This window comes from Xiphias gladius, chromosome 11 (assembly GCF_016859285.1).
Source record: "Xiphias gladius isolate SHS-SW01 ecotype Sanya breed wild chromosome 11, ASM1685928v1, whole genome shotgun sequence".
In the NCBI taxonomy this organism is placed as follows: domain Eukaryota; kingdom Metazoa; phylum Chordata; class Actinopteri; order Istiophoriformes; family Xiphiidae; genus Xiphias; species Xiphias gladius.
The window spans coordinates 10,031,387-10,056,932 of NC_053410.1; the positions used below are offsets into that span (position 1 = coordinate 10,031,387).

Consider the following 25,546-nt stretch of genomic DNA (forward strand, 5'->3'; position numbering starts at 1 on the left):
ACAAAGTCCCTTTCTTTTACGAAGGACAGGGCCAGCACTACTTGACTAAATGCTACCTCTTTACACCCTCTCTCTGATGTAATTGCTGGAAAAAATAATGAAATCGATCACTATGATTTAAAATTATATTTATATTTTATATATATATTATCTATTTGTATGAAAAATAGAGCTTTCAAACAGGTAGGTGTACAAAGGATAAGAACTTATTTAAGTTTCTTGAAATGCTCATTCTCCCTGTGCTGAATAGCAGCATACCTATGCAGAAGTAAACAAATCCCAAATTTATGTGGTTGCTCTTTGGGCTACCAAAAGTCAGAGCCTTTCTGTGGTGCACGTGAAACACCACATGTTGTGTCGCCACTGCCTAGAATCCTGATGTAGTTCAAAGTCATTCATAGTTATAAAATTTATTATTAGTTTACACGCTATTTTAATTTTTAATTTACTCTATAATTACCATGCAAAGACACTATGAAGTGTCATAACATTAGCTATTGTTTCTAAAGTATCACCACCGACACTTATGTCACATGTTTTTAGTATGTTGAGGGGTTGATAGTGCTTCAAATACTGATTTACTTTTATAATGTTACCCATCTTCTCTGCTTCTATACATCATTTTTGGTCTGTACTTAAGGTCATATTGAGTGAAGATTTTAGTTTTATAGCTCCCAAGTTATTAGCTGTTGGGGCATCACCTCATTTTAGTAACTTAAAGTTGGTCAATATCCAATGAATAATAGATTCTACATATAGACCCTTTAATCCACAGGGAACACTGTACTGTTTGTATTACTCTAGAGATGACTATACCGTCCTTTAAGCAAATGCACGGGCAGTTGTAGGTTACGTCATCTGTTGGTGTAGTATTTGCAAAAGTAAGATAAAACGTCTGGGTAAGAATTGATCTACTACAAGTTTTGCTTACCAGCAAGGTTGCATCGCTCAATAGATGAAAATTGATAAGTGCAGCAGCAGTCGGTGGTGTGGCACAAATTGCCTGATCACATTTCACCCCGAAACAAGCACCCTCACCACCTTTTATCACTCAGGACAACCTGGATAGGGCATGGTACATCTTTGAATGTTATCCCTTATCCAGCTCTGAGGGGCAGCACAGGCTTTATTGACATGTTTTAGCTGATTGTTTTCAAAAGAAGACATCTTTATGAGATTAATCAGAAGGCATTGTTGCTTTTCATACTTGGTCATCACTGTGTAAAGTCCTGACTCTCTCCTCAAGTTGCTGTCTGTGCTCATGCCATAGGCAGCAATCTGCGTATTGCGTGACAACGCAGCACTGTCCAGCCAGTGATGGCAATCACAGAGTGACTGCTTGCCTCTGCTGGATCAGCTACATATGTATGCATTCAGTCTGTAGTTGCTCTCATGGAATTGCCACTGCCTCACACCTCTAGTGTTGTCAGTCCAATCTAGCTCTCCAATTGCTGATTAGTTTCTCTCAGCCTGTACAGCCAGGGTGTTTTTTGTTTTGAGTTTGTGGTTGAGTCTAGTTCTGCTTTTTTTGGCAGTAACCCTTTTTTGTGCTCAAGCTGATTATGCCTAAGATGTTTTTACAATTATAAATTCCGAAAACCCCTGTCTACCTCCAGATGTCTCTTTGCACTTGGCTCCAGCACAGAAGGTCACATTACACAAGGTGCTACATGAGCAATGGGAGACAAAATTGTAAAGTTTTAGTCAAGGCCGCATTTTTTTCAATATTCTTTATTTTCTTTCAAAACAAGCACTGCTGATTAAACCTCCTTGACTACCTATGTAAATAATGGGGAAAATAAAATTTGTAGAAAAGAATCCCTGTAACTGAAGGTATGGTTTGGTGCTCAAGGGGTTACCAAAGTGACTCAAGTTTCGAATTATAGCAGCTTTAACCTTTATTAAAAAGTTTTTGTCAACATGACTCATCCTTGCTGGACATTATCTGCCCATATTACTGCTCTGCTAAATTAGTTGCTAAATATAGAAATCTGAAATGGCCATGCATTAGTCACCCAATCGTTTAGATGGATCCTTGGACCCAACTTGGATTGCACTGTCCAACCCTGCTGGGACAATGCTTCAAAATGTCAGGGAACACATTGTGTTGCAGCACATTAAACGAGTATCGATCTCTGTGTACCTGAAACTATCACACCTACGTGCCTGGGAGTCAAATTTAAGATATAGAGCTTAATTGGGGGTTGGAGAGATAGAGAATATAATGGCTTCACTGTAATAGCAGTTGGTTGTCAAAGGTTTAGTTAGCCCACCCATGTTGGAAAAGGATGTTGTTATCTGAAAAGGCTTGATCAGTTCAATTTTAGGGAAAAACAAACAATACAAAACCACTCTCCCTCTGTTTTGCAGCCAGTTTCTGCTCCCAGTGGACCTCAGATATAAATTTATGGTAGTTAACCATTGCAATCTGAGGCAACAGCAAGGCTTAATTGTTACATGTATAAATATTTTTGCCATGGTCAAGTCAATATTTTGCATGAAAATGGAGCATGAATAAACAGTATACATATACATAGACACAGATAGGGTATATACTGCATATTTTTTGCAAACAAAACTAGACAAGTGTCATTTTCCACTATCAGTAATTTTAATAATGTTGTCATTGTCATGTCAGTGTATTGTATCCTGTAAATCCTTGCATGTGAGGGAATTCTGACCCACTTTCGCCTCCACTGAGTTATCCTGTGACTCTCAGAATAAGACAAGAGCAGGTACAGGCAGTATGACATTTGGCTTTTTTCCCATAGGATCCAGTCTTTCCTCCCCTGTTCAAACCTGACTCTGATCCCCAGTCAGGATATTAAACACTTCACTTTGATTTTATTTGTCCACCTTTCCTTTTTTAAAACTTTATCATTTGTTTCTCTAATTTAATTTTTCCATCCCCTGTGTTTACAGCAAGTCGAGGTAGCAGATTAAGGATTGATCTCTCTACTGTTTAATCCCTTATCTTCACACAGACACATTTTGCCCTTGTAAGCCAATTAAAAGATGTTTAACACTCATTAGTAACACATTTCACTTTCACATGTTTAGAAGAATTTGCTTCATAAAAAGTTAAAAGTAGGCTTTGTTTTCTTTAGAATTTTTTAAGTTTGCTCTCTATAATAAATGTTGCAGTTCTTTACATTTGTTCTTGCAGGCATTGTTTTATACTCAATTTGGAGTTTTTTAATTTTTCTTTTGTATTTATCTACATCCGGTTTTGTTTTTCACATACTGTATTTTGATACAGTTCTAGGTTTAATTTTTTTCCCCATATACGTGTGTGCATCCATCATGCACAATGCATGTACTGTATATGACTGTGCATGCTCATGTAACATAAACAGCATATACTGTACGTGTGAAATGTCATAGCATGCTCTCTGTGTATGCGTCTGGACGCGTTGATATGTGTCGAGAGTGGGGATAGCAGGGAGCCTCCTGATAATAGTAGTATCAGTGTGTGCTCAGTGTCACAAACGGCTGTGAGTTGCTTTTGGCTACTGGGGTTCTTTAACAGCTCTGTGGGAGGTCTGAGATTCTGTCAAGGCACAGGTGCAGCACTCAGCTTCAAATACCTTTCCATGTGGGATGAAATAGTATGGGACTGCTATGGCTGTGCTTCCATCTGTTTGTCAGCACATGTATTTGTCAGGATATTTGTGTAAATGGTGTGTGTGTGTGTGCGTGTGTGTGTGTGTGTGTGTGCGTGTGTGTGTGTGTGCGTGTGTGTGTGTGTGTGTGTTTGGTGTGTGTGCACAAGCAGCAGTTTGGGTGGGTTAGAGGGGGGGTTTGATGTTCAAACCTGATCCCCATGGTAACAGGTCGTTTGTTTCCTTAACAAAGGATGGCTCAGGTTAGTGTTAGGTTTAAAATGAGCTATTGTAATAAACGTCAGCAGAAGACTGCATTGATGGCTTTCGCAGTAAAAAGAAAGCAAGCACAGGATAGTGTGCTGCAATCCGTACGATCACCCACAGCTGATTTTAAATTAATCCAAAGAAGTGTATTCATTGCTACAGTTGTCAAAGCACAAAAAAGCAGCAATTTCTGTCGTATCAATATTTGAAAGTGTTACTAAACACTTACTTAAGAGAGATACTGTACATATTTGTGAAAGTATATCATATCCATTCTAAACAGATCTTAAGAAAATGGAGCACCCTAATAAACACACATTTTTAAATTTGTGGTAATTAAATATAATCAACTAAGCTATACCCATTCCCACGTTATTTGGATAATATTCATAATATTCCAAAGAAAATGCACAATGAGATTTTTTCAGTTTTATACAACTCTGCTTTCTACTTGACTGCGTGGTGTAACTGTAGAGACATTTACTGCACTTTGATACTGCACATTTTTAAAAAAAGAAAACTTCCTATCTTCCTCACTTTACTACATTTGTTGTTAAGCATCTCTTTTTTGCTTGCGACACACAAACACATATATATACATGCACACATCTGAATGCAAAACACCATAGTGATAATAAATGATTGCATGGCAAAAGTTGAAATGAATAGGACATGCATCTTTGCAAAATGGCAGTTCCTCGTCATTATCCAATTATCAATAACTGCTTTGACAAAAACAGCAGGAGCCTCTTTTTATTGTTTGCGTTTCCACCATGAAGTGATTCCCAATCAAACAAGAAAAAGCCCTTCATACTCTCCAGGATTGCGTCACTATTTGCTCTTGCAGTGCTATTTTCTCTCTGTTACACCATTAGGTTTGTCTCTGCATCGATTTCTCTATCTACATGTCTTAAACCATCCCTAACTAGCACCATGAATTTGCATGATCAAACTGACACCAAAAACCTCTGTATTCAGACAGGAAGAAATGCCAAAATAAAGTTTTACAGTGCTTTCTCCATTCATTTATTTCCTTTGTCCTCCATTCTTTCAGAATGCTGCAAGCCCATACAAGTCCATACAATGTTATAACCTTCCAATGACATTAGTAATTTCTTTCAGCCTTTGGCTTTGTGTGCAAAAAAGTAATGTACCTGCTGTTTTCTTGCTATTGTCTGTCATTTGCATATTTTAGATAAATCAATCAACAGATTTTAAGCAGTGTAACTACAAAACATATTACCAGAAAACTGTTTGACTTTGTATGTGTTTGACTGACAGACTGGCAGACAGACTGTCACCTGACACCAGGGCTAAATTTTGAATAAAGATCCCCAGCGTGTTAACTCCACACCTGATCTTACAGGAGGAAACAACCCCTGTCTAAGGCCTAATGATATGCAAGGTGCAATCCAAACACAGTCATCTTCACGGACTAGCTAGCCATGTGGGAAAATACATTATCTGTATGTAAGAGAAATGTCTTGACAGGTACTGATGGCAATCCTTCTCTCTCACTGAAAGTGTTGGCTGTCTATCCTTGCTGATTCTGATTTCAAGCTGTAATTTAATATATGGCTTGCAATGTATTTACAGTGTGCAAACAGATTGTCTGCAAATAAAGTTCTGAGTGACTGTTTAACAGTCAAGACAAGAACCAAACATCTTTTCAGCCTTTTCAGACACATAGCTTCAAAGAATAGGTCTCTAGCCTCACCTACTGGATATGAATAGGAATATCAACTACTCATGTGTCCTTTCTCATTTAATTCTCTCTCTGTCACTCTGTCCATCTCCCCCTTCTACTCCTTCTTTTGTGCCAAGTCCCTCTCCCCTCCATCTCTCTGTACCTTCCAACTTCCTTTTTCTGTCCCTCTGTCTCTCTCTTCAGAATATGCCAGGACATAACAATGAGCTCCAACAGCACAGACCCTGGTCTCTTCCTGACTGCCAACACCTCACCACCAGCGGCCGGAGCCTACCCACAATCCAATCTTCTCCACCAAGGAGGCACTGGAGGAGTCTCCTGGCTGGTTTTTCATGTGAATACCCTGGATGATAATTCCTCTTCCACCAGCAAACTCTCAAACCTCACCTTAGAATCCCAAAATGGGAACATATCCAGCGCCCTTGATCCCTTGGGTGGCCACCCTGTATGGCAGGTTGTCCTCATTGTCTTGCTGACAGGTATGCTGTCACTTGTCACCATCATCGGCAACATCCTGGTAGTGGTATCCTTCAAGGTTAATCGCCAGCTAAAGACGGTCAATAACTACTTCCTGCTGAGCTTGGCTGTGGCTGACCTCATCATAGGGGTCATCTCCATGAACCTTTACACAGCTTATCTTGTGATGGGCTACTGGGCCATGGGCAACTGGGCCTGTGATCTATGGCTGGCTATAGACTATGTTGCCAGTAACGCATCAGTTATGAACCTACTCGTCATCAGTTTTGACCGCTACTTTTCAGTCACCAGGCCTTTGACCTACCGGGCCAAACGGACCACTAAGCGAGCTGGGATCATGATCGGCCTTGCCTGGTTTGTTTCTCTAGTTCTGTGGGCCCCAGCCATCCTGCTATGGCAGTATTTTGAGGGTAAAAGGACAGTACCCTCAGATGAATGCTACATTCAGTTCCTCTCAGAGCCCACTATAACCTTCTGCACAGCCATGGCAGCTTTCTATCTGCCTGTGACCATAATGAGTGTTCTCTACTGGCGCATTTACAAGGAGACCCAGAACCGTTCAAAAGAATTAGCTGGGTTGCAGGGTTCGGGGGGTCGTGGTGGGACAGGAGGAAGTGGTGGGAATGGTGGGGACGAGAGAACCCGTTTTGTCCATCAAACAGGAAGTTCTAGAAGTTGCAGCAGCTACGAGCTGACCAGGTTGTCCAAGAGGAAGAGCACATGTCGGGAGCTGGTTGGCCGCTTCCACTGCTGGCCTGGGGTTCGTTCTTGGAGACCTGGTAGCACACGGCATGGGGAAGGTGATCCAGATCAGAGCAGCAGTGACAGCTGGAACAACAATGATGCTGCAGTCTCGTTGGACCACTCTGGGTCTTCAGAGGACGAGGATTGTGGGGGCAGAGAGATGATTTCCCAGAGTCATGCTATTTTCTCCATTGTTCTCAGCCTGCCTGGTATAAAGGCTGCTGTCAACTCCCAACTTACCTCATGTGAGGATCTGGATGCAGCCTCAGAAGAGGATCCCCTCAGGGGAGCGGAGTATAACCGGGACAGTCTCTCTACAATCACTACCAACACCACTGTCGCCACTTCTCCCGATGGAGCAAACAGTTCAGAAAATAGCTACCATCAACGCTTCTGCTCACGCAAGATTCAGTCAATGCCTATCATCCAGGCTACGTCTAACCAAGGCTCTCTGGATGGTCCCTCAACAACCACTGCCACGGACATTACTTCCATGAGCACAGCCACTAAATCCCCCTCTGTTCCAATGTCCTTCAAAGAGGCAGCTCTGGCAAAGCGTTTTGCAGCCCGAGCTCGAACTCAGATCACCAAGAGGAAGCGCATGTCCTTAGTGAAGGAGAAGAAGGCAGCTCAAACTCTCAGTGCCATCCTCTTTGCTTTCATCATCACATGGACACCTTACAACATCATGGTGCTGATCAATGCCTTCTGTAAAGATTGCATCCCGGAAACCCTATGGGCATTAGGGTATTGGCTGTGCTATGTTAACAGCACAGTCAACCCTATGTGCTACGCCCTGTGCAACAAAACTTTCCGTACAACCTTTAAGATGATACTGTTGTGTCGTTGGGACCAGAAAAAAAGGAGGAAGCAGCAGTTTCAGCAGAGGCAGTCAGTGGTCTTCCACAGGAGGATTCCTAGATCATCTACGTAAAGGACAGGAATTTTGGATGGTTGATAACAGAGAATTGAAAGATTTACCATAGGTAAAGGAAAAGGAAGAAGCATCCATGTAGTTGTTTCTCTGGAGTTTCTTTACTTAGAGATCCTTAATGTGTTTCTCTGCTGGTATGACAAACACAGCAATCCTATGTGGTGGTCTTCAGGTGTGTGTTTGTGTTGGTGCATCCATTTAACAAAGCTGTGTGTCTGCATGAAAGGTTGTAAAAGGTGAGGTCCAGAGATGAACCTTTCCCTCTATCCTTGAAGAACCTAGTACAGCTAAGAGAAAATGAACTGAGTGGAATAGAAAAGGGCTTTAAGATGCACTGCAGGAGAATAATTAAAGTGCAATTGACACAATGGGAAAGGATATCTTTGTAACACAGTTGGGGATTCACATTTCTTATCATTTCTCTCTGTGGTTAGCTAGATCTGTAATGTGCGGAGTGGTTTTACATTTCAAACAAAACTATGTATCTGTAATACATCACTGAAAGCCAAGACAAAAACTATTTTGTGTTCATGGGCTTCTATGTTGTCCTGGTTAGACCTGCCATCCTCTTGACTGGCATGTGTTTTTATCAGAACTTGTGTACATTGCCTTTCTACATGGATATAACTTTACTGTGTCCGATGGAGTATAAAAAGTTCTTAAATTCTGTCTTTACTTTTCGTCAACAGAGACATGTTATTTTTGTGATATTCATCTTTGGTTTTCTAGATATTCCTGAGATTTTGAGCCAGTCTGATAATAATTCTTCTGATGAACTGAATTGTGAATATTTTGTGTGGCACCACAGTCAGTGAACTGCTGTTGTGTTCAATGTGATTGTTGTGGTTTTTATGGTGGAGACAATAAGTACATTGGTTGTGTTTTATGTACTTGCGGTTTTCTGTTAAGAGTATTGATTATACAATGACAATATTCTGTTTGTGTACATTTGGATGTTTCTGACTTGATACACAATGATTGGTTGCACACACAAAGATATCTGTTTATAAAGATGTGTGTTTTGATTTTACACTATCATTTAAATTTCTACAAAATGAAACATCTAAGAAACTCTTTGTAAAAGGCTACCCATCTTTGATATAGTAGAACAATGGCAGCCTCTAGTGGCTTGAGAAAGACCTGTTGTCCAGGCACATTGCCTGGACTGCTGCACAATCATAATTGTGCAGACGTTATGCATACTTTAAGCCTTTTGGTTTCATGAATTAGCTTATAGTTATTAAATTTAGATTTAGAATATCTATTTGGCATGTAAAAAAGAATCACCACAGTCATTGAAAGGTACAATATTTAACTTTCTATCATCATCTGATTTTTTTAAATTTCATATGGGTGAAGTATTTTTTCTTTGAAATTATTAATAAGACTTACAGCAATTGATTTGTAAATAGAATTGATACCTGTCTTGGTCTACAGTACATCAGGTGTTTCTTTATAGAAAGTGTGCGAACATCAACATACCAACAAAAGTCAACATTAAGATGCCAGCTAAGGCAAGGATTTATTTTAATTTTTCTGTGTAATGCACATAATGTTATTTTTATCTTAAGTAGATGTTTTACATTGTTGCTGCACCCAAATCTTTCAGTATAAATATTGTGCAAAAGTATTTGAGGCAAAGGTTAAACTGTATCTTGACAACTGGCATACTGAAGAATGAGTAGATTTGATTATGTTGGATACAGTGGTCATATATTATGGTATGACTTATGTGCTGTATGCAAAAGAGATGTTAAAAAATATCCCATGCCTGTCAACAGTGGATACTTTGTCTGCTTTCAACACAATGTGCTCCAGTGTCACAATACACTCTTGATCAAAATATGAGATTTTTGTACTTAAGTATCGGGAATGTAAACTACCAAAATGGTGAACACAAACATTTTGTTACATTTCAAGTATGTCAATCATACTCATATTTTAAGTCAATAAACAAACAAAAAACTTTTTGACAGAAAATTATCTATTTTTTGTGTCACAAGTCATGTCATGAATGTTTTAAAGTATTTTTAACTTTATTTTCCCAGGGCAGATTCATGCGCAATAATGAATGAATTAATGTTTTTTGTTTTGTTTTGTTTTGTTTTTAAATGTTGTTTTTTGCTGAGTATTGCCGATGTGTGGCAGTATTTTCCTGCCACACATTGACATTATTACAAATTTACATCTGAGACCAGTTTTGTACTGCAGCCCCTGAGCAGCCAACAGACCAGTTTAAGGAACTTCAGCAGTAGGTAATGATGGCTGGGCGAGTGCCTCCATGTTTTTTATATTTTGCAAATTTGGTATGTTAGTGCTAGAAAAAGTCAGTACTGTTGTGAGTCATTATTAACTATAGACATGTGTGTGTGTGTGTGTGTGTGTGTTGGGGGGGGGTAATTGATACTTTTTTCACTGTCACAGTCCATTAAGTGCAAGTTATTTTAATTTAAGTGCCACCAAATGATGCCACAAACCTCTACACCAACTGTACAATATTATGCCTGTAAGGATGTATTTGAATATCTTCCCTGTTGTTATTGTGGCCTTAATTATTTCCGTATTATGTTTGCCAAAAAAATGGCAAACATAGTCATATTGAAATCTAGACCCTGCAGTTGCCAGTCCGTTCTTTTGAGACCACCAGCAGCGTTTTTGATAAGTATGACCTTATTACTGTAGCAGGGTCATTATAAAGCTGTGGAATTAATTTCCTGCCACTCAAACAGAGGGCATAGCATGATATATTTAAATTCATTCATATTTATGAGCATTCAGGATGCCTCACTCCAAACCAAATCAATAACTCCAAACTCTTTTATTATACAATGTTCAGTGATTTTCCACCATGCTTCACCAATAGTTGTAGACATGGGTTCGAGAGTTGAAGAAATAAGGCTCATCCATTCAACCTTTACTCCAAGAACCAGGTGTCTAATGACCTGTTCCAAAAAGTAGGCTCACTGAGTTTCCTGGATTAATATGTTGGGTTACACATGGAACCTGCTCAGATTTGAGGGAAAGATAAATGCTGTCCGTGGTTGTGATGGTTGCAGATCACTGCCAGCTCTAGCACAATTATTACAACTCCCATTATTTGTGAATGTTGCTCTGATCTTCAGCTATAAAAAAAATAAAATATTTTCTTTTTCTTCTTTTTTTCTTTGACTTAAACAATCGTTTATGTAATTGAATCATACTATTATAATAGTGTATCCAGTGTATCTCTGATCAGAAACCTGTAAAAAGTAAGCTCACAGACATGTATGGTGACAGCTTTTGTTGGGAGGAGACAGCTGAAAGTCATTTGTTAATTGGAGGGATGGACTTAAAAGTGGCATCAGAGTGCTCCCAACCAAAAGTAGAAAAATACTGACTGACTTAACATTACGCATGGAGGTGGAAGCATTTGTGTGATTTTTTGTTGTTGTTACATATTACCCTCATCATTGTCTGACACTACAGTAACTTTAGTACTGAGTGCCTGATTTTAACCAGAAACTGAATAAACACAAGAGAGGTCTTTGACTTTTGCACAGTTCTGTATGTTCCCATGATGTGGCCTGATAAAGTTAGTGAGGGGAGTGTCTGACAGTGTTAATGGTAGATGGCCAAGTAGACTAGACATGTGATGAGGAAAATATCAACTTCATGTGACCCATGGCTAAGGAGCAACTCATAGGCAAAGACAAACGCCCATTTGTCTTGTTTTCTCCAGTCAATGCTGAACCACTGAGGAAAATCTACCATTCAGGCAAGTAGACTTATTTATGATGTAAAGTTTTATGAAAAATTCAAGAAGCTTTTCTACTGTTTTTTCTCTATTTCATATATTTAAATTTGACTACATATTTTGCAAATTTGGCTCATGCTGCAAAGTGATTACATAAAGTGTGTTGGTTTTACCAAGAACAGACGACAACATGTTCTGAAGTACTCAAGAAGAGGGAAACTTTAATCACTTATTAAGTGTTTGGACAAATACAAACGCAAGTGTTGGCTGGTAACTTCTGGTAAATGTTTTTTTGTTTTAATTAGGGTCCTTATTTCGGGGAATGCATATATCATTTATTTTGTTTATTTATCTATTTATTTGTGTGTGTGTGTGTAATTAGTTAAAAACCACGGAATTTGCATTTAAACCACAGACTTTTATCTCTTTGAGTAAGAAAGGGGTGGCAATCATTATAATTAGTGTTAAAAGCCTTGACTGTGACTGTACCACACCCATAGGCAGGCCCACACACACACACATACAGAATTAAATGTCCACTATTATCTCTAAGATATGTCTGTAAATGCAATGTTTTGCAGTAATATATAATGTATGTCATTAAATGTAGATACAATATGTGCAATATAAGTGCAGATGAACAATTGGTAATTTGAGAAAAAACTATCAATTTTGGCATGAGACTGATTTTCTATAATATGATTTTAATTAATACTTGTTATAAAATTATGTTAGTCTTGAAAATCACAACTATTTTCATTATGGATAAATCTGAAGATTATTTTCTCAATTAATCGATTGCTGGTTGGATCTATAAAATAGATTAGATAGAAAATAGTGAAAAATGACCATCATAAGTTTCCAGAGCCCATTAGCTTTACAAAACCCAAAGATATTCAGCTTTATATTCCCTTTAATTTTCTCTAGATTGACTAATTGATTAATCAACTAATCATTTCAGCTTTACATTTTTTATATGTCACAATGGTAATTCAACTTTGTTTCTGTTGTTCTGTCAATCTAGGTTTTCCTAGATCAATCCAGATGTCTGTGTCAGAGAAATCAAAACACTTATATAAGTAATGGAAACATAAATTCTAATGAGGGGAAATAAATACATTTGGAAATCATTATAAAATACAGTCTGAAACCCCCACCTTTTTTTTTTTTTTTTTTTTTTTTGAATTTCAAGGAACAATCAATACAAGATAAACAGTTTATGATCGCTATACACAAAAAGTGAACACACTGCATAGTAACAGGAGACATAAACCAGTTTGCACTTTTTTTCAGCTTTCACCTCATGACTCCACTGAGAACAGAATGCCTTCCCTCTGCTAAAATGAGTCAGTGTGATTTTTAACTTGTTCTTTTCTCTTTACTTCAGCCTGTGTAGATCATCTCCCCTCTGGATGACACCACAGTGGTCAGGATGCAGACTATTAAGACAGTGGAGACCCAAGTGCCCTTTCTGAAAGAGAGTTTCTTTACTACCACTTTCAAAGGAAGGAGGAAGAGCAGCGTTACCAACATCCTCCGTAAACAACAGCACTCACTCCTTAATCAACACCAGCAACAAAATAGCATTTTAGAGGATTGCCAGCAGCATCCGAATCAATTTCTTTCCCCTTCAGTTGAAAATGGACAAGGGCAGCGCTCTCCGAAGCATCAGCAGCTTGCTCGCTCAACCAGCAGCCCGTTATGCAAGACAGCCGAGCATGCAGGAGTATATGGAGATAGAAAGGAGGGGCAAAAAGAGAGGAAGGATCAGAGAGTGAGAGAGGCTGTGCAGGGGAGGGAGGGAGAGCAAGCAGTGAGTGGTAGCGAGCCTGCGGCTGTCAGTGCCAGTCTCCTCCTCCTTTCATCATCAGCATCAGTGGCGCTGGGGGAGGCAGCATCATCCTCACAGCTGCCTTTAACGGTGGTGAGCAGACAGCAGGGATTAGGCAGCTCTGAAAAGGCACTGACCAACAGAGGACCAGCATCAATAGCAGCCCAGGAGGCCCAGCATGCCCAGCCTCGACCTCAGCAGCATGGCCTGTTAGCCAGGGGTGTCCGGCTGCTCAGGAACATGGGGAACCAAGAGGCAAAGCAGAGGAAAGGAGGAGGAAGTGGTGGAGCAGCAGGGGATGTCTTCTGTGATGGTGAAGCTGACGCTGATGAGAGGGAAGTGGACAAAAAATCTAAAAAGTCCTATAGCAAGATAGGTAAAGGAGGAGGAGAACATAATGGTAAGAAGAAATCAAAGTCAGAGTCAAAGGGTTCTGTGTTTTCTAGCATGAAGATCAGGAAGAGTTTATCCAAGGTGAAAGGGTTGCCAAAGGATGACATGATGGAAGATGGGAGGTCAGCACACTTTGGAAAAGCAGGGCTCAATCCCTGTCCAGAGGTGACCCCGTCAGCTGATGAGATGGGGATGCTATCAGATGTCGAGGGCGATCTACACTGTTTGACCACAGAGAGTCACCAATCTATGGTAGATGAGATTGGCCGGAAGACAAGTTCGGCGTCGGATGCTGACCTCTACAGTTTTCACTCAGCAGCAGCTGAAAATGAAGACCTGCTCACTGATATCCAGCAGGCCATTAGAAACCAATGTGTGGCCAGTGACAGGGTACTGGAAATGGTAACTGGCTACTTACCTGAAGGCTCCACCTCTGAGGGGAACAAAGCCCTTAAGAAGGTAATATCTCACCAGCTGTTTAATCTGGATAAGGAAGTTGTTAGTGGAAGTGTGGGTCAGGAAATAATCACTGAGTGTGAGAAATTAGACAATGAAAGCTGTGATATGCCCATATCAAGACATTCCTCTGGTCCAGGGTCTCCGAGTGAGAGTGGTCCCCCATCTTCAGCTGCAGACACAGAGAGAAGCAGTGGCAGCCTTTTCCCAAAGACTAACAGCACGTATAGCTTCCCTGACACTACAGCCACCACCACCTCGTATGAGAGTGCTGAGGAGACCCAGGAAGACCTGGACAACCCGTTTCTTCACTCACATCAGTGTCAAGGTAATCGGGGTGCACAGAGGAAAAACACATGCGTGCCATGTGTTTGCTTGGATCCCATGGTGGCAGGAGCCGGGCCAATCGGGGCTCACAAAAGTGCAAGCAGCATGGACCTGTCTATGGAGAGGGACGAGGAAGATGAAAATGGGAGACGGCTCTTCCTGTCCCTGAAAAGGAGGAAGAGTAGTATGTCTATTAACCAACTAACAACAGACAGCCCCTCTGTTTCTCAACCTAGACGGACATCCTCCAGCTCCTCCTCCACTGTCAAACTCTATCCTCCAGTCCACCCCTCCTATGTTAAGACCACCACCAGGCAGCTCACTTCTCCAATTGGCTCCCCTATTACCAGCCCCCATGTGCCCAGGAGAACGGATGGCACTGTTGCTTCAGTGGAATCCAGCGGGGCCCAGGTATTTAGGAGGCGCAAGCAGAGGTCCTGCTCCATCGGTGGGCCTCTCAGTGTGTCTTCAGACTGGTCCCCAGAGCTGGACGAGCAAAGAGGAAAGCATGGTGGTGGGGCTAAATTCCCAGAGCAGGAGACACCAGAGAAGAGCCACATGGGTGGGACTTACTGGACACTGGGCTCCAGGAGAGCACATTATGGACGGCAGACCTCCACTACTTCACCCTACCTAGATATCTTCTCTGGTGAGTCACACATGAAACAGGGGACTGAACTGTTGTCACGCATAAACTCAGTCAGGACAGGTATAACGGACTGTTAATGAGACATAGATTAGACAGTTGGTGTGGCCTCTTCACTGATTAGTGCCTGATTATGTAAAATAACCCCATAATCCATTACCAATACCATACCGGTCTCAGAGGAAGTAATAAGTGAAGCGGTAGAGAAGAAAGGATTAAGAATAAAATAGTCCTCCAGACTTAAGACATCTGGCAGGTTTATGTCACAGCCCTACAATATGCATCAAAACTGCCATTTACATACTGTTAGCTAAAGCGCATATTATATTGTAGTAGTTGCATTAATTTATTATTATAAATATTTTGGGGAATTTTTTACGCCAGTATTAGATAGTGAAAGTGGTGATAAACAGGAAACAAGGGGAGAGATTAGAGAGTAAACAGTCCATCCGGCCAGCTGTTGAACCAGGGACTTCCTACCCAGGACATTTGTATCCAATTGGTATGTGCCCTAACCATTCAGCTAATGGGTTGCCCATTCGCGTGAATTCAAATATAGACTGCACATAAAGTATAAGAATGGTGATATTATATAATTTTCTAATAGTCAACAAATCCTATAAAAAAGTCCACAACCAGCAATATGTTAGTCCCTCTCTCGATACCTTCCGACTGTCTCAGCCTGTCTTTGACACTCAGCTCCAAACCCCTTTAAAAACAAAACTGACAAAAAAAAAAACCCTAAGTAATTTCCTACAACACCAGGGCACTGTAGCTCTCAGGAGGTGTTACTCCAACAGGAGTGAATTTTGCATTTGTTGGGGACTCTTTTCAGATGTAGATTGCATATGTGGGAAAATAAAGCCAAATAACAGTGCTGTTGATCACAGTAATGAAGGAACATGTCACTCATTGCATTGATGTGTTTTTTCATAGTGTTTTTGACAACAATGGAGATCTATAGCTCAGAGGAATAACCTTTATTTGGCTTTAGTTAATTCAAGTCCTAGTAGAATAGTAGGACCAATACATTGTTGGTCTTGGTCTTTTCATGGGATTTGTTGACAATGAGAGAAATATACAATATCGTTAGACTTGCCCTTTAATGTAGTAGATTATCGTCATATATTTTATTGATTCTCACAAAAGCAACCTTTCCTGACCAAGCAGTGTATCAGGGGAAAACAAAGAATCCTTCCCTTAAACTATTTTAGATACTGTAGTTTATCCTTTCTTCCTACTGTGGCTTCTTCCCCCCAATGGGCCGGATGTGACTCAAATTAGTTTTGCTCCAAGCCCCATCCTCATTTGAGATTATGCAATGGTATTGTTTAATGAGTAAGGTAATTGTGTAGTGATTTATTTCTAAAGACTTACAAATGATCACATTATACAAATTGTCACAGCGGGAGTACTAAAGTTATGATTTAAAAGTACAATAGCTCATGAAAACCATGATTAAACAGTTGGGGTTCTTCGTTGAGGAGTGTTGTCAGAACAAATGCTGCCTTCTAATTAAACAATGCCACTCTGTTGTCCTTTCTGTTATGGTGCCTTTCAAGAGCTCAGCTGCTCTCCACTGTCTGTGCCTGTGCTCATAAATCAGAGGACTGAATGACAACATTGTCACCCACCCACGGTGATGCCATTCTCTGATTCCATTGGCTTAGACAAAAAAAAACACACACACAGTGCTGACTTGTGGATGCTAAACCCAAGTGACAGTTTATGTGCATGACAAAAATAAGTCGTGATATGAGATCAATTCGCATTTCGTCAGGTGAATTTACTGTAGCCCAACAATGGAGGTAGGTTGTATCTCGAATCCCTATTAACATCAACATATGGCCTCTCTGGCATTTCATAATTGTAGGATATATGCTGTCCTGTTTTTATTCACAAAGGTTCTGATTATTTCACCACTCCATCACTCCCTAATTCAGCACTTCATGTGATGCCGATTGGTTCAGCGAAATTTCCAGGTCACACTGGGCCCTTAGGGGGGATTGGGAAGACCGAGAGGAAAGAGGGAAATAGATTTCACCGTGATTTCAAAGTCAAAAAACTGATAACACATTTCCTGAGACTGATAACACAAATTCTGGATTTAAGTGCCTGAACCTGAACTGATTTGAGTCTGGATTTGAATCATATATAAAACTTATGTCACACAATTCATGAAATGCATTGTTGTCTGTCAAACACAAGTCCAAATTCCTCAAATGAATGTCCATAGGTCCATGAGTCATGGGACTTTGTTAATTGAATTAGTGTTATCCTTTGAATCACATGGTTTAAAAAATATATTAAGCTAGTCTAACAACATTACCAACGAACTGCACAGTGTGATAGGGTTGGTCTTTCTGAAGTAATAAAGCTACGTTGTCTTTCAGGCTCCACATCCTCAGTTGATTTCAGTAACTTTTACCAACCCCTGTTGATAACTTCTGCTCCTCAAGAAACAGGATTCTTCCTTATCTGGGATCCAGAACTGCTCTGGGACTTTGAGAGTTATGACAATATCTCTCATAGCTCAAACTCGCTTTTATTTCTAACACTGGTTCCATGACAAAAAAAGTCTTTATTCTTTGCGTGCATGCTTACCTTGACACACGTGTGTCAAGGTAAGTGTGTTAAGTGTGTTTTCTCTTTCACAGCCAAAACACACTCAGTCACATCCAGTTCATCTATCACAGTTTTAAAACCAAAATAGTAGTTCAAAAAGTGGAAGTGATATTATCAATGTACTGTGTGGTAACTTGCGTCTTGAATATCATTAAGTATTTGTTAATTCTTTGTGAAGCACAATTAACACCATCTTTCGTGTCACCCATATGTATGGTGTGAATATAGTTAGATGTTTAATTATCACATCTGAAACTGAGATATCTCTCTTCAACTCTTTGGTCTTCTATTTAAAAGTAAGTAGTGTGAAAATATTAAGTAGATATTGAGTCCAGAATCGGGATTAATTTATCTGAGCATCCTTCTCTACATAGAAAATCAATCTCTGTATTCTCCAGGTCAGTTTCCTTCTTGCACTTCAACCTCTCTTCTGTTCTCAGGTCGCACTCTGTTGGACAGGCTGTGGATGCATCATGGAGATGGGTCTACAGAAGGGCAGGCAAAGGAATTGTGTCACCGAATGTTCACCCAGGGTCTGCTGCACCCCTTCAGTGGTGGCACCGCAGAGCTCCATGATGACAGCACGGCCTCAGCAGTCTTTAATGTAAGACCTTTCTCTTCACTGACCGTCATCACACTTTGTTTACAAAAGTGACACAAGCTTGCTTGCCTCAGCTCAGCACAAAATTGAACTGGCTTTGCTGAGGTCTTTATTCACTGAACAGTCAAATTATAGGAGCAGGTATTTATCTTAACTTTACCTTAACTTTAACTTACCAAGTTGTAATGTATCTTGTTAGTGATTGTCCCAAGTGATTTACATTTGTCACATTACCTTTTCATGACAATTCATTGCCTGAAGATAGTATAACATTGGCCGGTATGCAAAAGAGAACATGTGCTTATCGGATGAACTACTCAAAAAATGCAGTAGTCATTAACTCATATGCATTATATAGATTTGTGTAAAGCTTATGCAATGTGTGTCCCCATATATATTTGCAATGTTACTGTGATTCATCCCAGAGACATTTCATTATCTGAAGAGCAGTGGTGCATATAGTCAGGGTGATCATGTGAAAGTTGATTTCATAAATCTTTAATTCTTCATTCCAGTAATGCTTTGCTCAGACCTAATCTCATGTGCATCATATTCCCTTGCACAGTTCCCCACAGCCGCTGTCAAAGCCATTTCTGTTAAGTCCCCGTTCTAGCTGGGTCCATCTAACTGAACTTCATGTTGGTATAATGCAGGTTTGAGTTAAGGAAGTATAACTATGGAAAAATGATGTACAAATTATGTTGCCATTTAGTTGTTAGAGCTACACTACCTTCAATGTGTGTGTATATTTAATCCTGTTTTACATAAACTATGTGAGTATGGGTCTTTATGTCTAAGATATGTGAAGAAAATGTTTTTTTTATTTCCTGTGTTATTTTTTACCCACTCCAGCAGTGTGGCTCTATAGATGTCAGTGTTGGTCAGTTCAGCCATTTGGTCTAGACTGAAACATCACAACAACTGTTTGATGGTTTCCTCTGAAATATTATACAGACGTTCATGGCCCCCAGAGGGTGAATTCTACTGACCTTGGTAATTTCCCCTAACTTTTCCTCTAGTGACAGCATGAAGTTGACATGACCCTTTGACAGACAAAACCACGTTGTGGTTTTGAGTTAAATGTCTCAATAGCAATTGGATGGATTAATATGAAATTATGTACACACATTCATGTTCACCAAAGGACTAATTGTAACCACTTTTGTTATCCCCTTGACTTTTCATCTAGTGCCATCCAACAGGTCAAAATTTAAATTTATCCAATACTTTGGTTTGTGACCAAATATCTGCAAAACTAATGGGATTCCCATCAGCCTCATTTGTAATGTGCATTATGTTCTAATTAGCAAATGTTAGTGTGCTAACAAGCTAAACTCAGCTGTTTAGCATACTGATGTTTACATTCGTGTCAATGAACTGCTGCTAGCTTGGCTGTAGGTCTTGTTATGTTGTCTCTTGAATACCAAAGAATGTCAACAGATTAGTGTTGGTCTCTAGCGGAACAATGCATCTCCCCCACAGATGTACACATGCCACGGACATATACTACACCTGCTCATATGCATACCTAAACACAAACGACTAAACACACACAGACAAAAGCAAGATTACATGCATGCTCTAAAGCTTTTTTGCTCACATGAATACAAACCTCTCAAATTCAGTCACATATTATTCTGCTTGTGTAGTGTTCACTCACAGTAGACCTCAAATGCAGAGCACTTTCTCTTTATGTATAACACTGCCAGTTGTCCATGTGTGTCCATAGTTGCACGAGTATGTTGAAGACACACTTGCACTCATATATACAAAAGGACAGCCCGAGACACCCATACATGTTCAGAGATTTCCTCGCATGGCTGGATTAATAGCAGTCCTTTTGACACTAACTTAGTCACACACACAAATGCACACATACACACTTGTGTGCTTGCGTAGACCATCTGCTGACCATGTTATGTAACATCTCCACGTGCCCTGGGCTCAGGCTGCTCTTCCCCAGCAAAAAGCTCCTAACTCTCTTAGCTTGGCCTGGAGTCCTGCATTATTCAGCCTGACCAAGAACAACCTTTGCTGTTGCCAGTGAAAGTACAGATCTCATCGTTAGGCTTTCTGTCTTACAGTTAATCTCCCTTTTGAAATAAATCACCAGCCTGTCTTTGCTTCTCTGAAAACGTTTCACTTAAACCCCTTTGATATCTCAAACCTTTATACTCTCTTCCTTTTACAGTTAAATTCTATCTCGAAATTAATCACTTAGAGAAGACAGAGGTGATGCACTTTCTCCATCTGTATTCAACCATAATTCTCATCTCCGATTTGTCCTCTACTTTGCTACCTAAATACAGCACTGTATCCAATTTTACCACTGTATTCTGTTGGAGTGAACAAATGCATGAGTGGTTTGCTTCTTGTTCTGCATACTGCCTGAAATTAAATACTCCATCAGCTTCATTCAGTCCAAATATGGGGTTTGGGGAGGATGAGTGTGTACGAACTCTGTATAAATCAAGTGTCATACCTTTTACACTTCACAAAACATCGCTGAGTGGATAAATACTAATGACTGGCATTGGCTTATATCAGTCTGGCATCCTTTTTGCACCTTGTGTGCATGGCTGCTTCTGGCTTTAGGTCAGGTTACAAAGGTTCAGTCCCAAGAGTAATGTTGAAAAAGACTGGATACACAATAAGACTTTACACAAAAAGTCTTATTTGATCTAACTGTTCAATGATTTGCTTTTCACTGTGGCATATTAGAATATAATTGTCGCTGTGTGGCATTAATTAACACACCACTTTCCATGGAAAAAAATATTTGTATTAGGAAAATGAAAAGCAGCAAAGTATTTTGGAAAACCAAGAAAAGTGCAAAACAGTTTGTTTTTTTTCACATATCTTTTACCTTTGTACTGGGCAGAGCACGCTCATAACTGGGTCCTCTGAGTCTCACAGTCTTTGTGGGTGTCTGTTGTCATGTCTGGGGTTGTCTTTAGAGTCATTAAAATAAATACTGTAACATAACATGAATACAAATACAAATGCACTAATTCTCAGATTATAATTACTTTCTTGTTTGAGGTGATCAAGAAGGTACTATTTGAGAAAATGCCTTACTGTACATTAAAAAGATTAAGACGTTTGCACCCTGACCAAGGACCATATTGCAACAACACTGGATAACAAGCAGTTCTATCTTGGCATAAGAGAGAATAAGTTAGAGGCTGACAGACACACGTAAACTACCTGCAGCTGTGACTGTGGAATGGTATCTTTTTGACACTTAATGGGAACATTAAGGAACCCGCTGCCAAAGAAGTACTGATGCCAAAGACGCTGCTGCCAAAGAAGCTCTCATACTGTATTGAGGCATCTTGAAGGCGGTATTGCATAAAAATGTCCAAGTGGTTATGAAGTGGACCATTTGAAGAAAGAGGGAGGGGGTAAAGGAATGCAGGAATAATGCTTTCAGTGTGTTCTCAGGCACAGTTTTTATCTCTTGCCGCTGACGCTCAACCCTTTAGTTAATGTGATCTAACTGTACCCCCAGATCATTTAGTAATGTCAAGTGGATACATTATGTTTCATGATGGAACAGGGGAATGTTTGTTGAAGACAAAACACAGGCAGGACAGTTAATTTTGAAAACCAGAAAAAATCAAAGCAGTAGTCATTAATTGTTGTACCTTTTTTTTTTTTTAAATTTGTGTAAACAACATAATGCTATGAGACAATAGGCTAGAGGCCAAGAATTAGCTTTCATAGTCTCAATTTTTTGGACTGGGTGCTACATTGGCTATGCAAAGGGGAAAAAACTTTTATTTTACTACTGCTTATTATCCTCAAGTGTTTCCACACTTGAAGCTTGCAGAAAGAGCTACCACCTCATATCCCAGGTGGAAGATATTTACCTTTAATCATGGTGCATCGCACTGTGTGTTCACACTGTATGCCATATACAGTAGGTAGTAGTCCTTGGAGGGAGCAAATAGTTTTAAGCACAATCATCTGACCTTGGATCTGATTCCATTTACAGTATATGCACTTGCTTGTTTTCTAAAATGTGTAGGAGGAGCAGCTGTACACTTGGGCATCTGTGGGCTTGCCAGTGTCTTCCCACCTGTGGGAACTCAATGGGGGGCGAAGCACTGGCAGAGTACAGAGCTTGAGATCCCCTTTGAATCAAACATCAGCCAAGACACCAGGAGCTCTACACTCTCAGGTTGGTTGCATCCGCTCTTCATCTATAAATATTTTATAGTATGTTAGCTCTGTCTTCACTGTGTAATGCTTGCTTTGATTCACTGTAGGGCCTTTTGTTTTGTTACTAACATCACAAAAAACCTTCTTTTCAGTTTTGTCTGTTTTTACTTTTGTGGATATTTTTCTGTACCTCCCTATTTTCATTTTTAACTCTACCTGGTTCAAAATGAATTTAAAGTTTGAACCTTCACATATCTCTTGCAAAGTAGACTATTATATTACAAACTGTTATCTTCACTAAACAAAATCATGTGTTGAAATGAAACATTCAGTAATATTACATGAATACATCCTTCTGTAAGAACCACTTGCTGTCGGCCATATTTATTGCATACAGTGCTTCTGTGAATGCTTTTTTTTGGTATCAGAAGACTGGCACTTATTTGATTAAAACCTTAAAATAAAAATACCATTTCAATAGAATTCACAAATATAAACTAAACACACAAACATAGCAAGAAAATGCTAAAATTTTCAACACACACCGTCAAGTAAAGTGTCTTAGATACTGTAAAGAATAGGTAAGATGGATTACTAGACGCTCTTCTTTCTCATTATTTTGATTATATACAAAATTTATGCCAAATCTGTAGAATTGTCTGAGGAGATTTGAAACAAATGTAAAAAAAAAAAAAAATGTGAGTTAGATTTGTAGTTTGATAGAAGGGCAAATTGAGAAATGCATATTTTGAAATAAAATCCATTTTGTCCATACAAGATTACTGGGGGTGGAAGGATGTGATTGGACATTTGGTCTTATTTTGAAATCTGAAAGAACATGACCTGCGTGACCTGTCAAAGAGTCGAAGAATACAGTAAACCTCAGTTGCATCACTCATAAATTTCTCTGGATGAACTGCATCAGCTAAATGCCTCAACTGCAAATTCTTCTTTGTCCACCAGAGGTCGGGCTTGTCTTGAAAGACTTGTCAGGTTGTTGCAGTGAACCTCCCTCTTTCCTAGAAAAGTTAATAAATTAGGAAGGCCATACTGACTGAACATTCTCCTTATGATTCAGCGATGTGACCACAACTGGGGAATGTGTACTAGCAGACACAGACCCTCCCCATGTGAGGCCCAACGAGACTCACTGTCTCTGGGGTCAAATCTCTCAGTATCCCCTCATCCCTGCTCTAACCAGTCTGGAGCCAGAGGTCTGATGGAGTCTAGACATAATGGACTTTCTTGACCCTTCTTTAGCTCATAGCTCTGTCACTAAGCTCCTTCAGTTGTGGGTGTTTCTATTATTTATAGAGTGTAATTTATTGAATTACAGTGTGTCCAAGATTTCACAGTAAATTTTCTGTCTGCTTTTCAACATTTAGAGTAAAAGGCTTGATTTCCTACTTTTAAAGAAGATTTCATGTAGGAAAAACACAGAGCACATTTGTGAATCCTAATGTGGTTGCGTGCTCAGTTAAAATCGTTTTTCTCGTTTGCTGACAGATAGAATCCAGCAGGTTGAAGTCAGGTCAGTCATCCTCAGCGGATGAAAGCTGTCTCATCCCTCAGCTGGAGAGGACCATCGACGACCTTCGGGTTAAGATTGCTGTGTTGCAGGGCCAGCAGGCCTCCTTGGCAAAGGGCAGCGGGGATAATATGGGAGCTCTGGGCACTGCCCACCAAAAGGCCTCACAGATGAGAGAGGGAAGACTGGGAAAGATGAGCCAGGAGGTGTCTGTCCAGACATCGCCTGTGGAGGAGGGGTTTAAGTTTGATGTGCCTTTCAATGGAGGATCAGGGAGCGTGTTGTCATCCGTTTCTTCCTCCATCCCCAAATCTACAGAGAGCTTTGTTTGCACTTGCCAACAGAGGCAACAGAAGAGCACCCATCCAGCTCCCCCACCTCCACCTCCCCCTCCCCCTCAAGTCTCTGGAGATATGCCCCCACCTCCGCCACCACCACCTCCACCACTACCTTTACCAGGGGGTGTCGCTCCTCCTCCACCACCACCTCCGCCACCCTTACCTGGTCTTGGACCTTGTCCACCACTGCCTCCCTTTCCTCCTCCTCCTCCCCCCCCACCACCGCCACCAGGTTTAGGACCTCCACCCCCACCTCCTCCACCACCCGGTATGGGCCCCCCTCCACCGCCCCCTCCGCCCGGAATGGGACCCCCGCCTCCACCCCCACCCCCAGGCTTTGGGCCTCCACCTCCACCAGGCCCCATGCCCTCCATGATGGTCCAGGAAGCTGCCCCTGCCAAGGCTGTGATAGAGCCCCCCAAGCCAATGAAGCCACTCTACTGGACACGCATACAGTTGCATGCTAAAAAGTAAGGATATGCAGTATAAAGTGAAGATAGACATGGATCATTTGCACTTAGGTATGCTCTGAACAGTAGAGAATTGAGAGGAAGCTTGTCCACTTAAGATAAAGATCGGCCACATGCTGTGATGGCAATAGAGATGCTAACCTTGTGGAAAATGAAAGTGATGCAGTCCAGGCACTGTGGTCAGCAGTGAAGTGACTTGAACCAGGTTTTCTTTCCTTAATAAGGCTTGGAAAATTTGTAGTTGAATAAATGTCTAGAAATAGACCACTTGACTTACTTGCGAGTAAGGAACTTGATACTGAATTCTAAGTGTAATTTGTTGGCTGACACATTTGACAAGTGTAGAACTTATGGATTTTTACCCTGCAAAAAAATTGACAAATGAGTACTCATAAAGCAGCAGAAGACAATCTAGAAATGCCTGTCGTGGCGAAATAACAACATGAATTACGCTATAAAAGTGGACTTTGCTATACTTTTTCAAAAAATACATGGTAGATTAAAGCTCGCCTATTTACACTGTAAATAATTCCTCTTTCCTCCTATGTTTAGACAAACTGGTCCGCTGGTGTGGGAGAAAATAGAGGAACCAACTGTGGACTTCGAAGAATTTGTGGAATTATTCTCCAAAAGTGCTGTTAAGGAGAAGAAAAAGCCAATTTCAGACACAATCAGCAAGTCTAAGGCCAAGCAGGTACAGTG

The 25,546-nt window shown here is 40.4% G+C and overlaps 2 protein-coding genes across 3 annotated transcripts in view; both read left to right on the top strand.

Moving 5' to 3' along the window:
* The first annotated feature begins 5,764 nt into the window (after window positions 1-5,764).
* On the top strand, window positions 5,765-9,692 carry chrm3a (cholinergic receptor, muscarinic 3a). The gene has a single exon (XM_040139327.1). The coding sequence runs from the start codon at window positions 5,780-5,782 to the stop codon at window positions 7,730-7,732; it is 1,953 nt and encodes a 650-aa protein (XP_039995261.1). The 5' UTR covers window positions 5,765-5,779; the 3' UTR covers window positions 7,733-9,692.
* Window positions 9,693-11,104: 1,412 nt separating this feature from the next.
* Window positions 11,105-25,546, top strand: part of LOC120796455 (formin-2) — a 38,606-nt gene continuing 24,164 nt past the window's right edge. For both annotated transcript variants that reach the window (XM_040139326.1, XM_040139325.1), the window contains exons 1-6: window positions 11,105-11,486; window positions 12,853-15,121; window positions 18,184-18,347; window positions 22,375-22,527; window positions 24,015-24,844; window positions 25,397-25,538. In XM_040139326.1, coding sequence (XP_039995260.1) covers window positions 12,898-15,121; window positions 18,184-18,347; window positions 22,375-22,527; window positions 24,015-24,844; window positions 25,397-25,538 — 3,513 coding nt within the window. In that variant the 5' untranslated portion in view covers window positions 11,105-11,486; window positions 12,853-12,897. The remainder of the gene's footprint in view (window positions 11,487-12,852; window positions 15,122-18,183; window positions 18,348-22,374; window positions 22,528-24,014; window positions 24,845-25,396; window positions 25,539-25,546) is intronic.

What these genes read in the sequence shown, in the direction of transcription:
- chrm3a (XM_040139327.1), top strand. Translation starts at nt 5,780, where the DNA reads ATGAGCTCCAACAGCACAGACCCTGGTCTCTTCCTGACTGCCAACACC.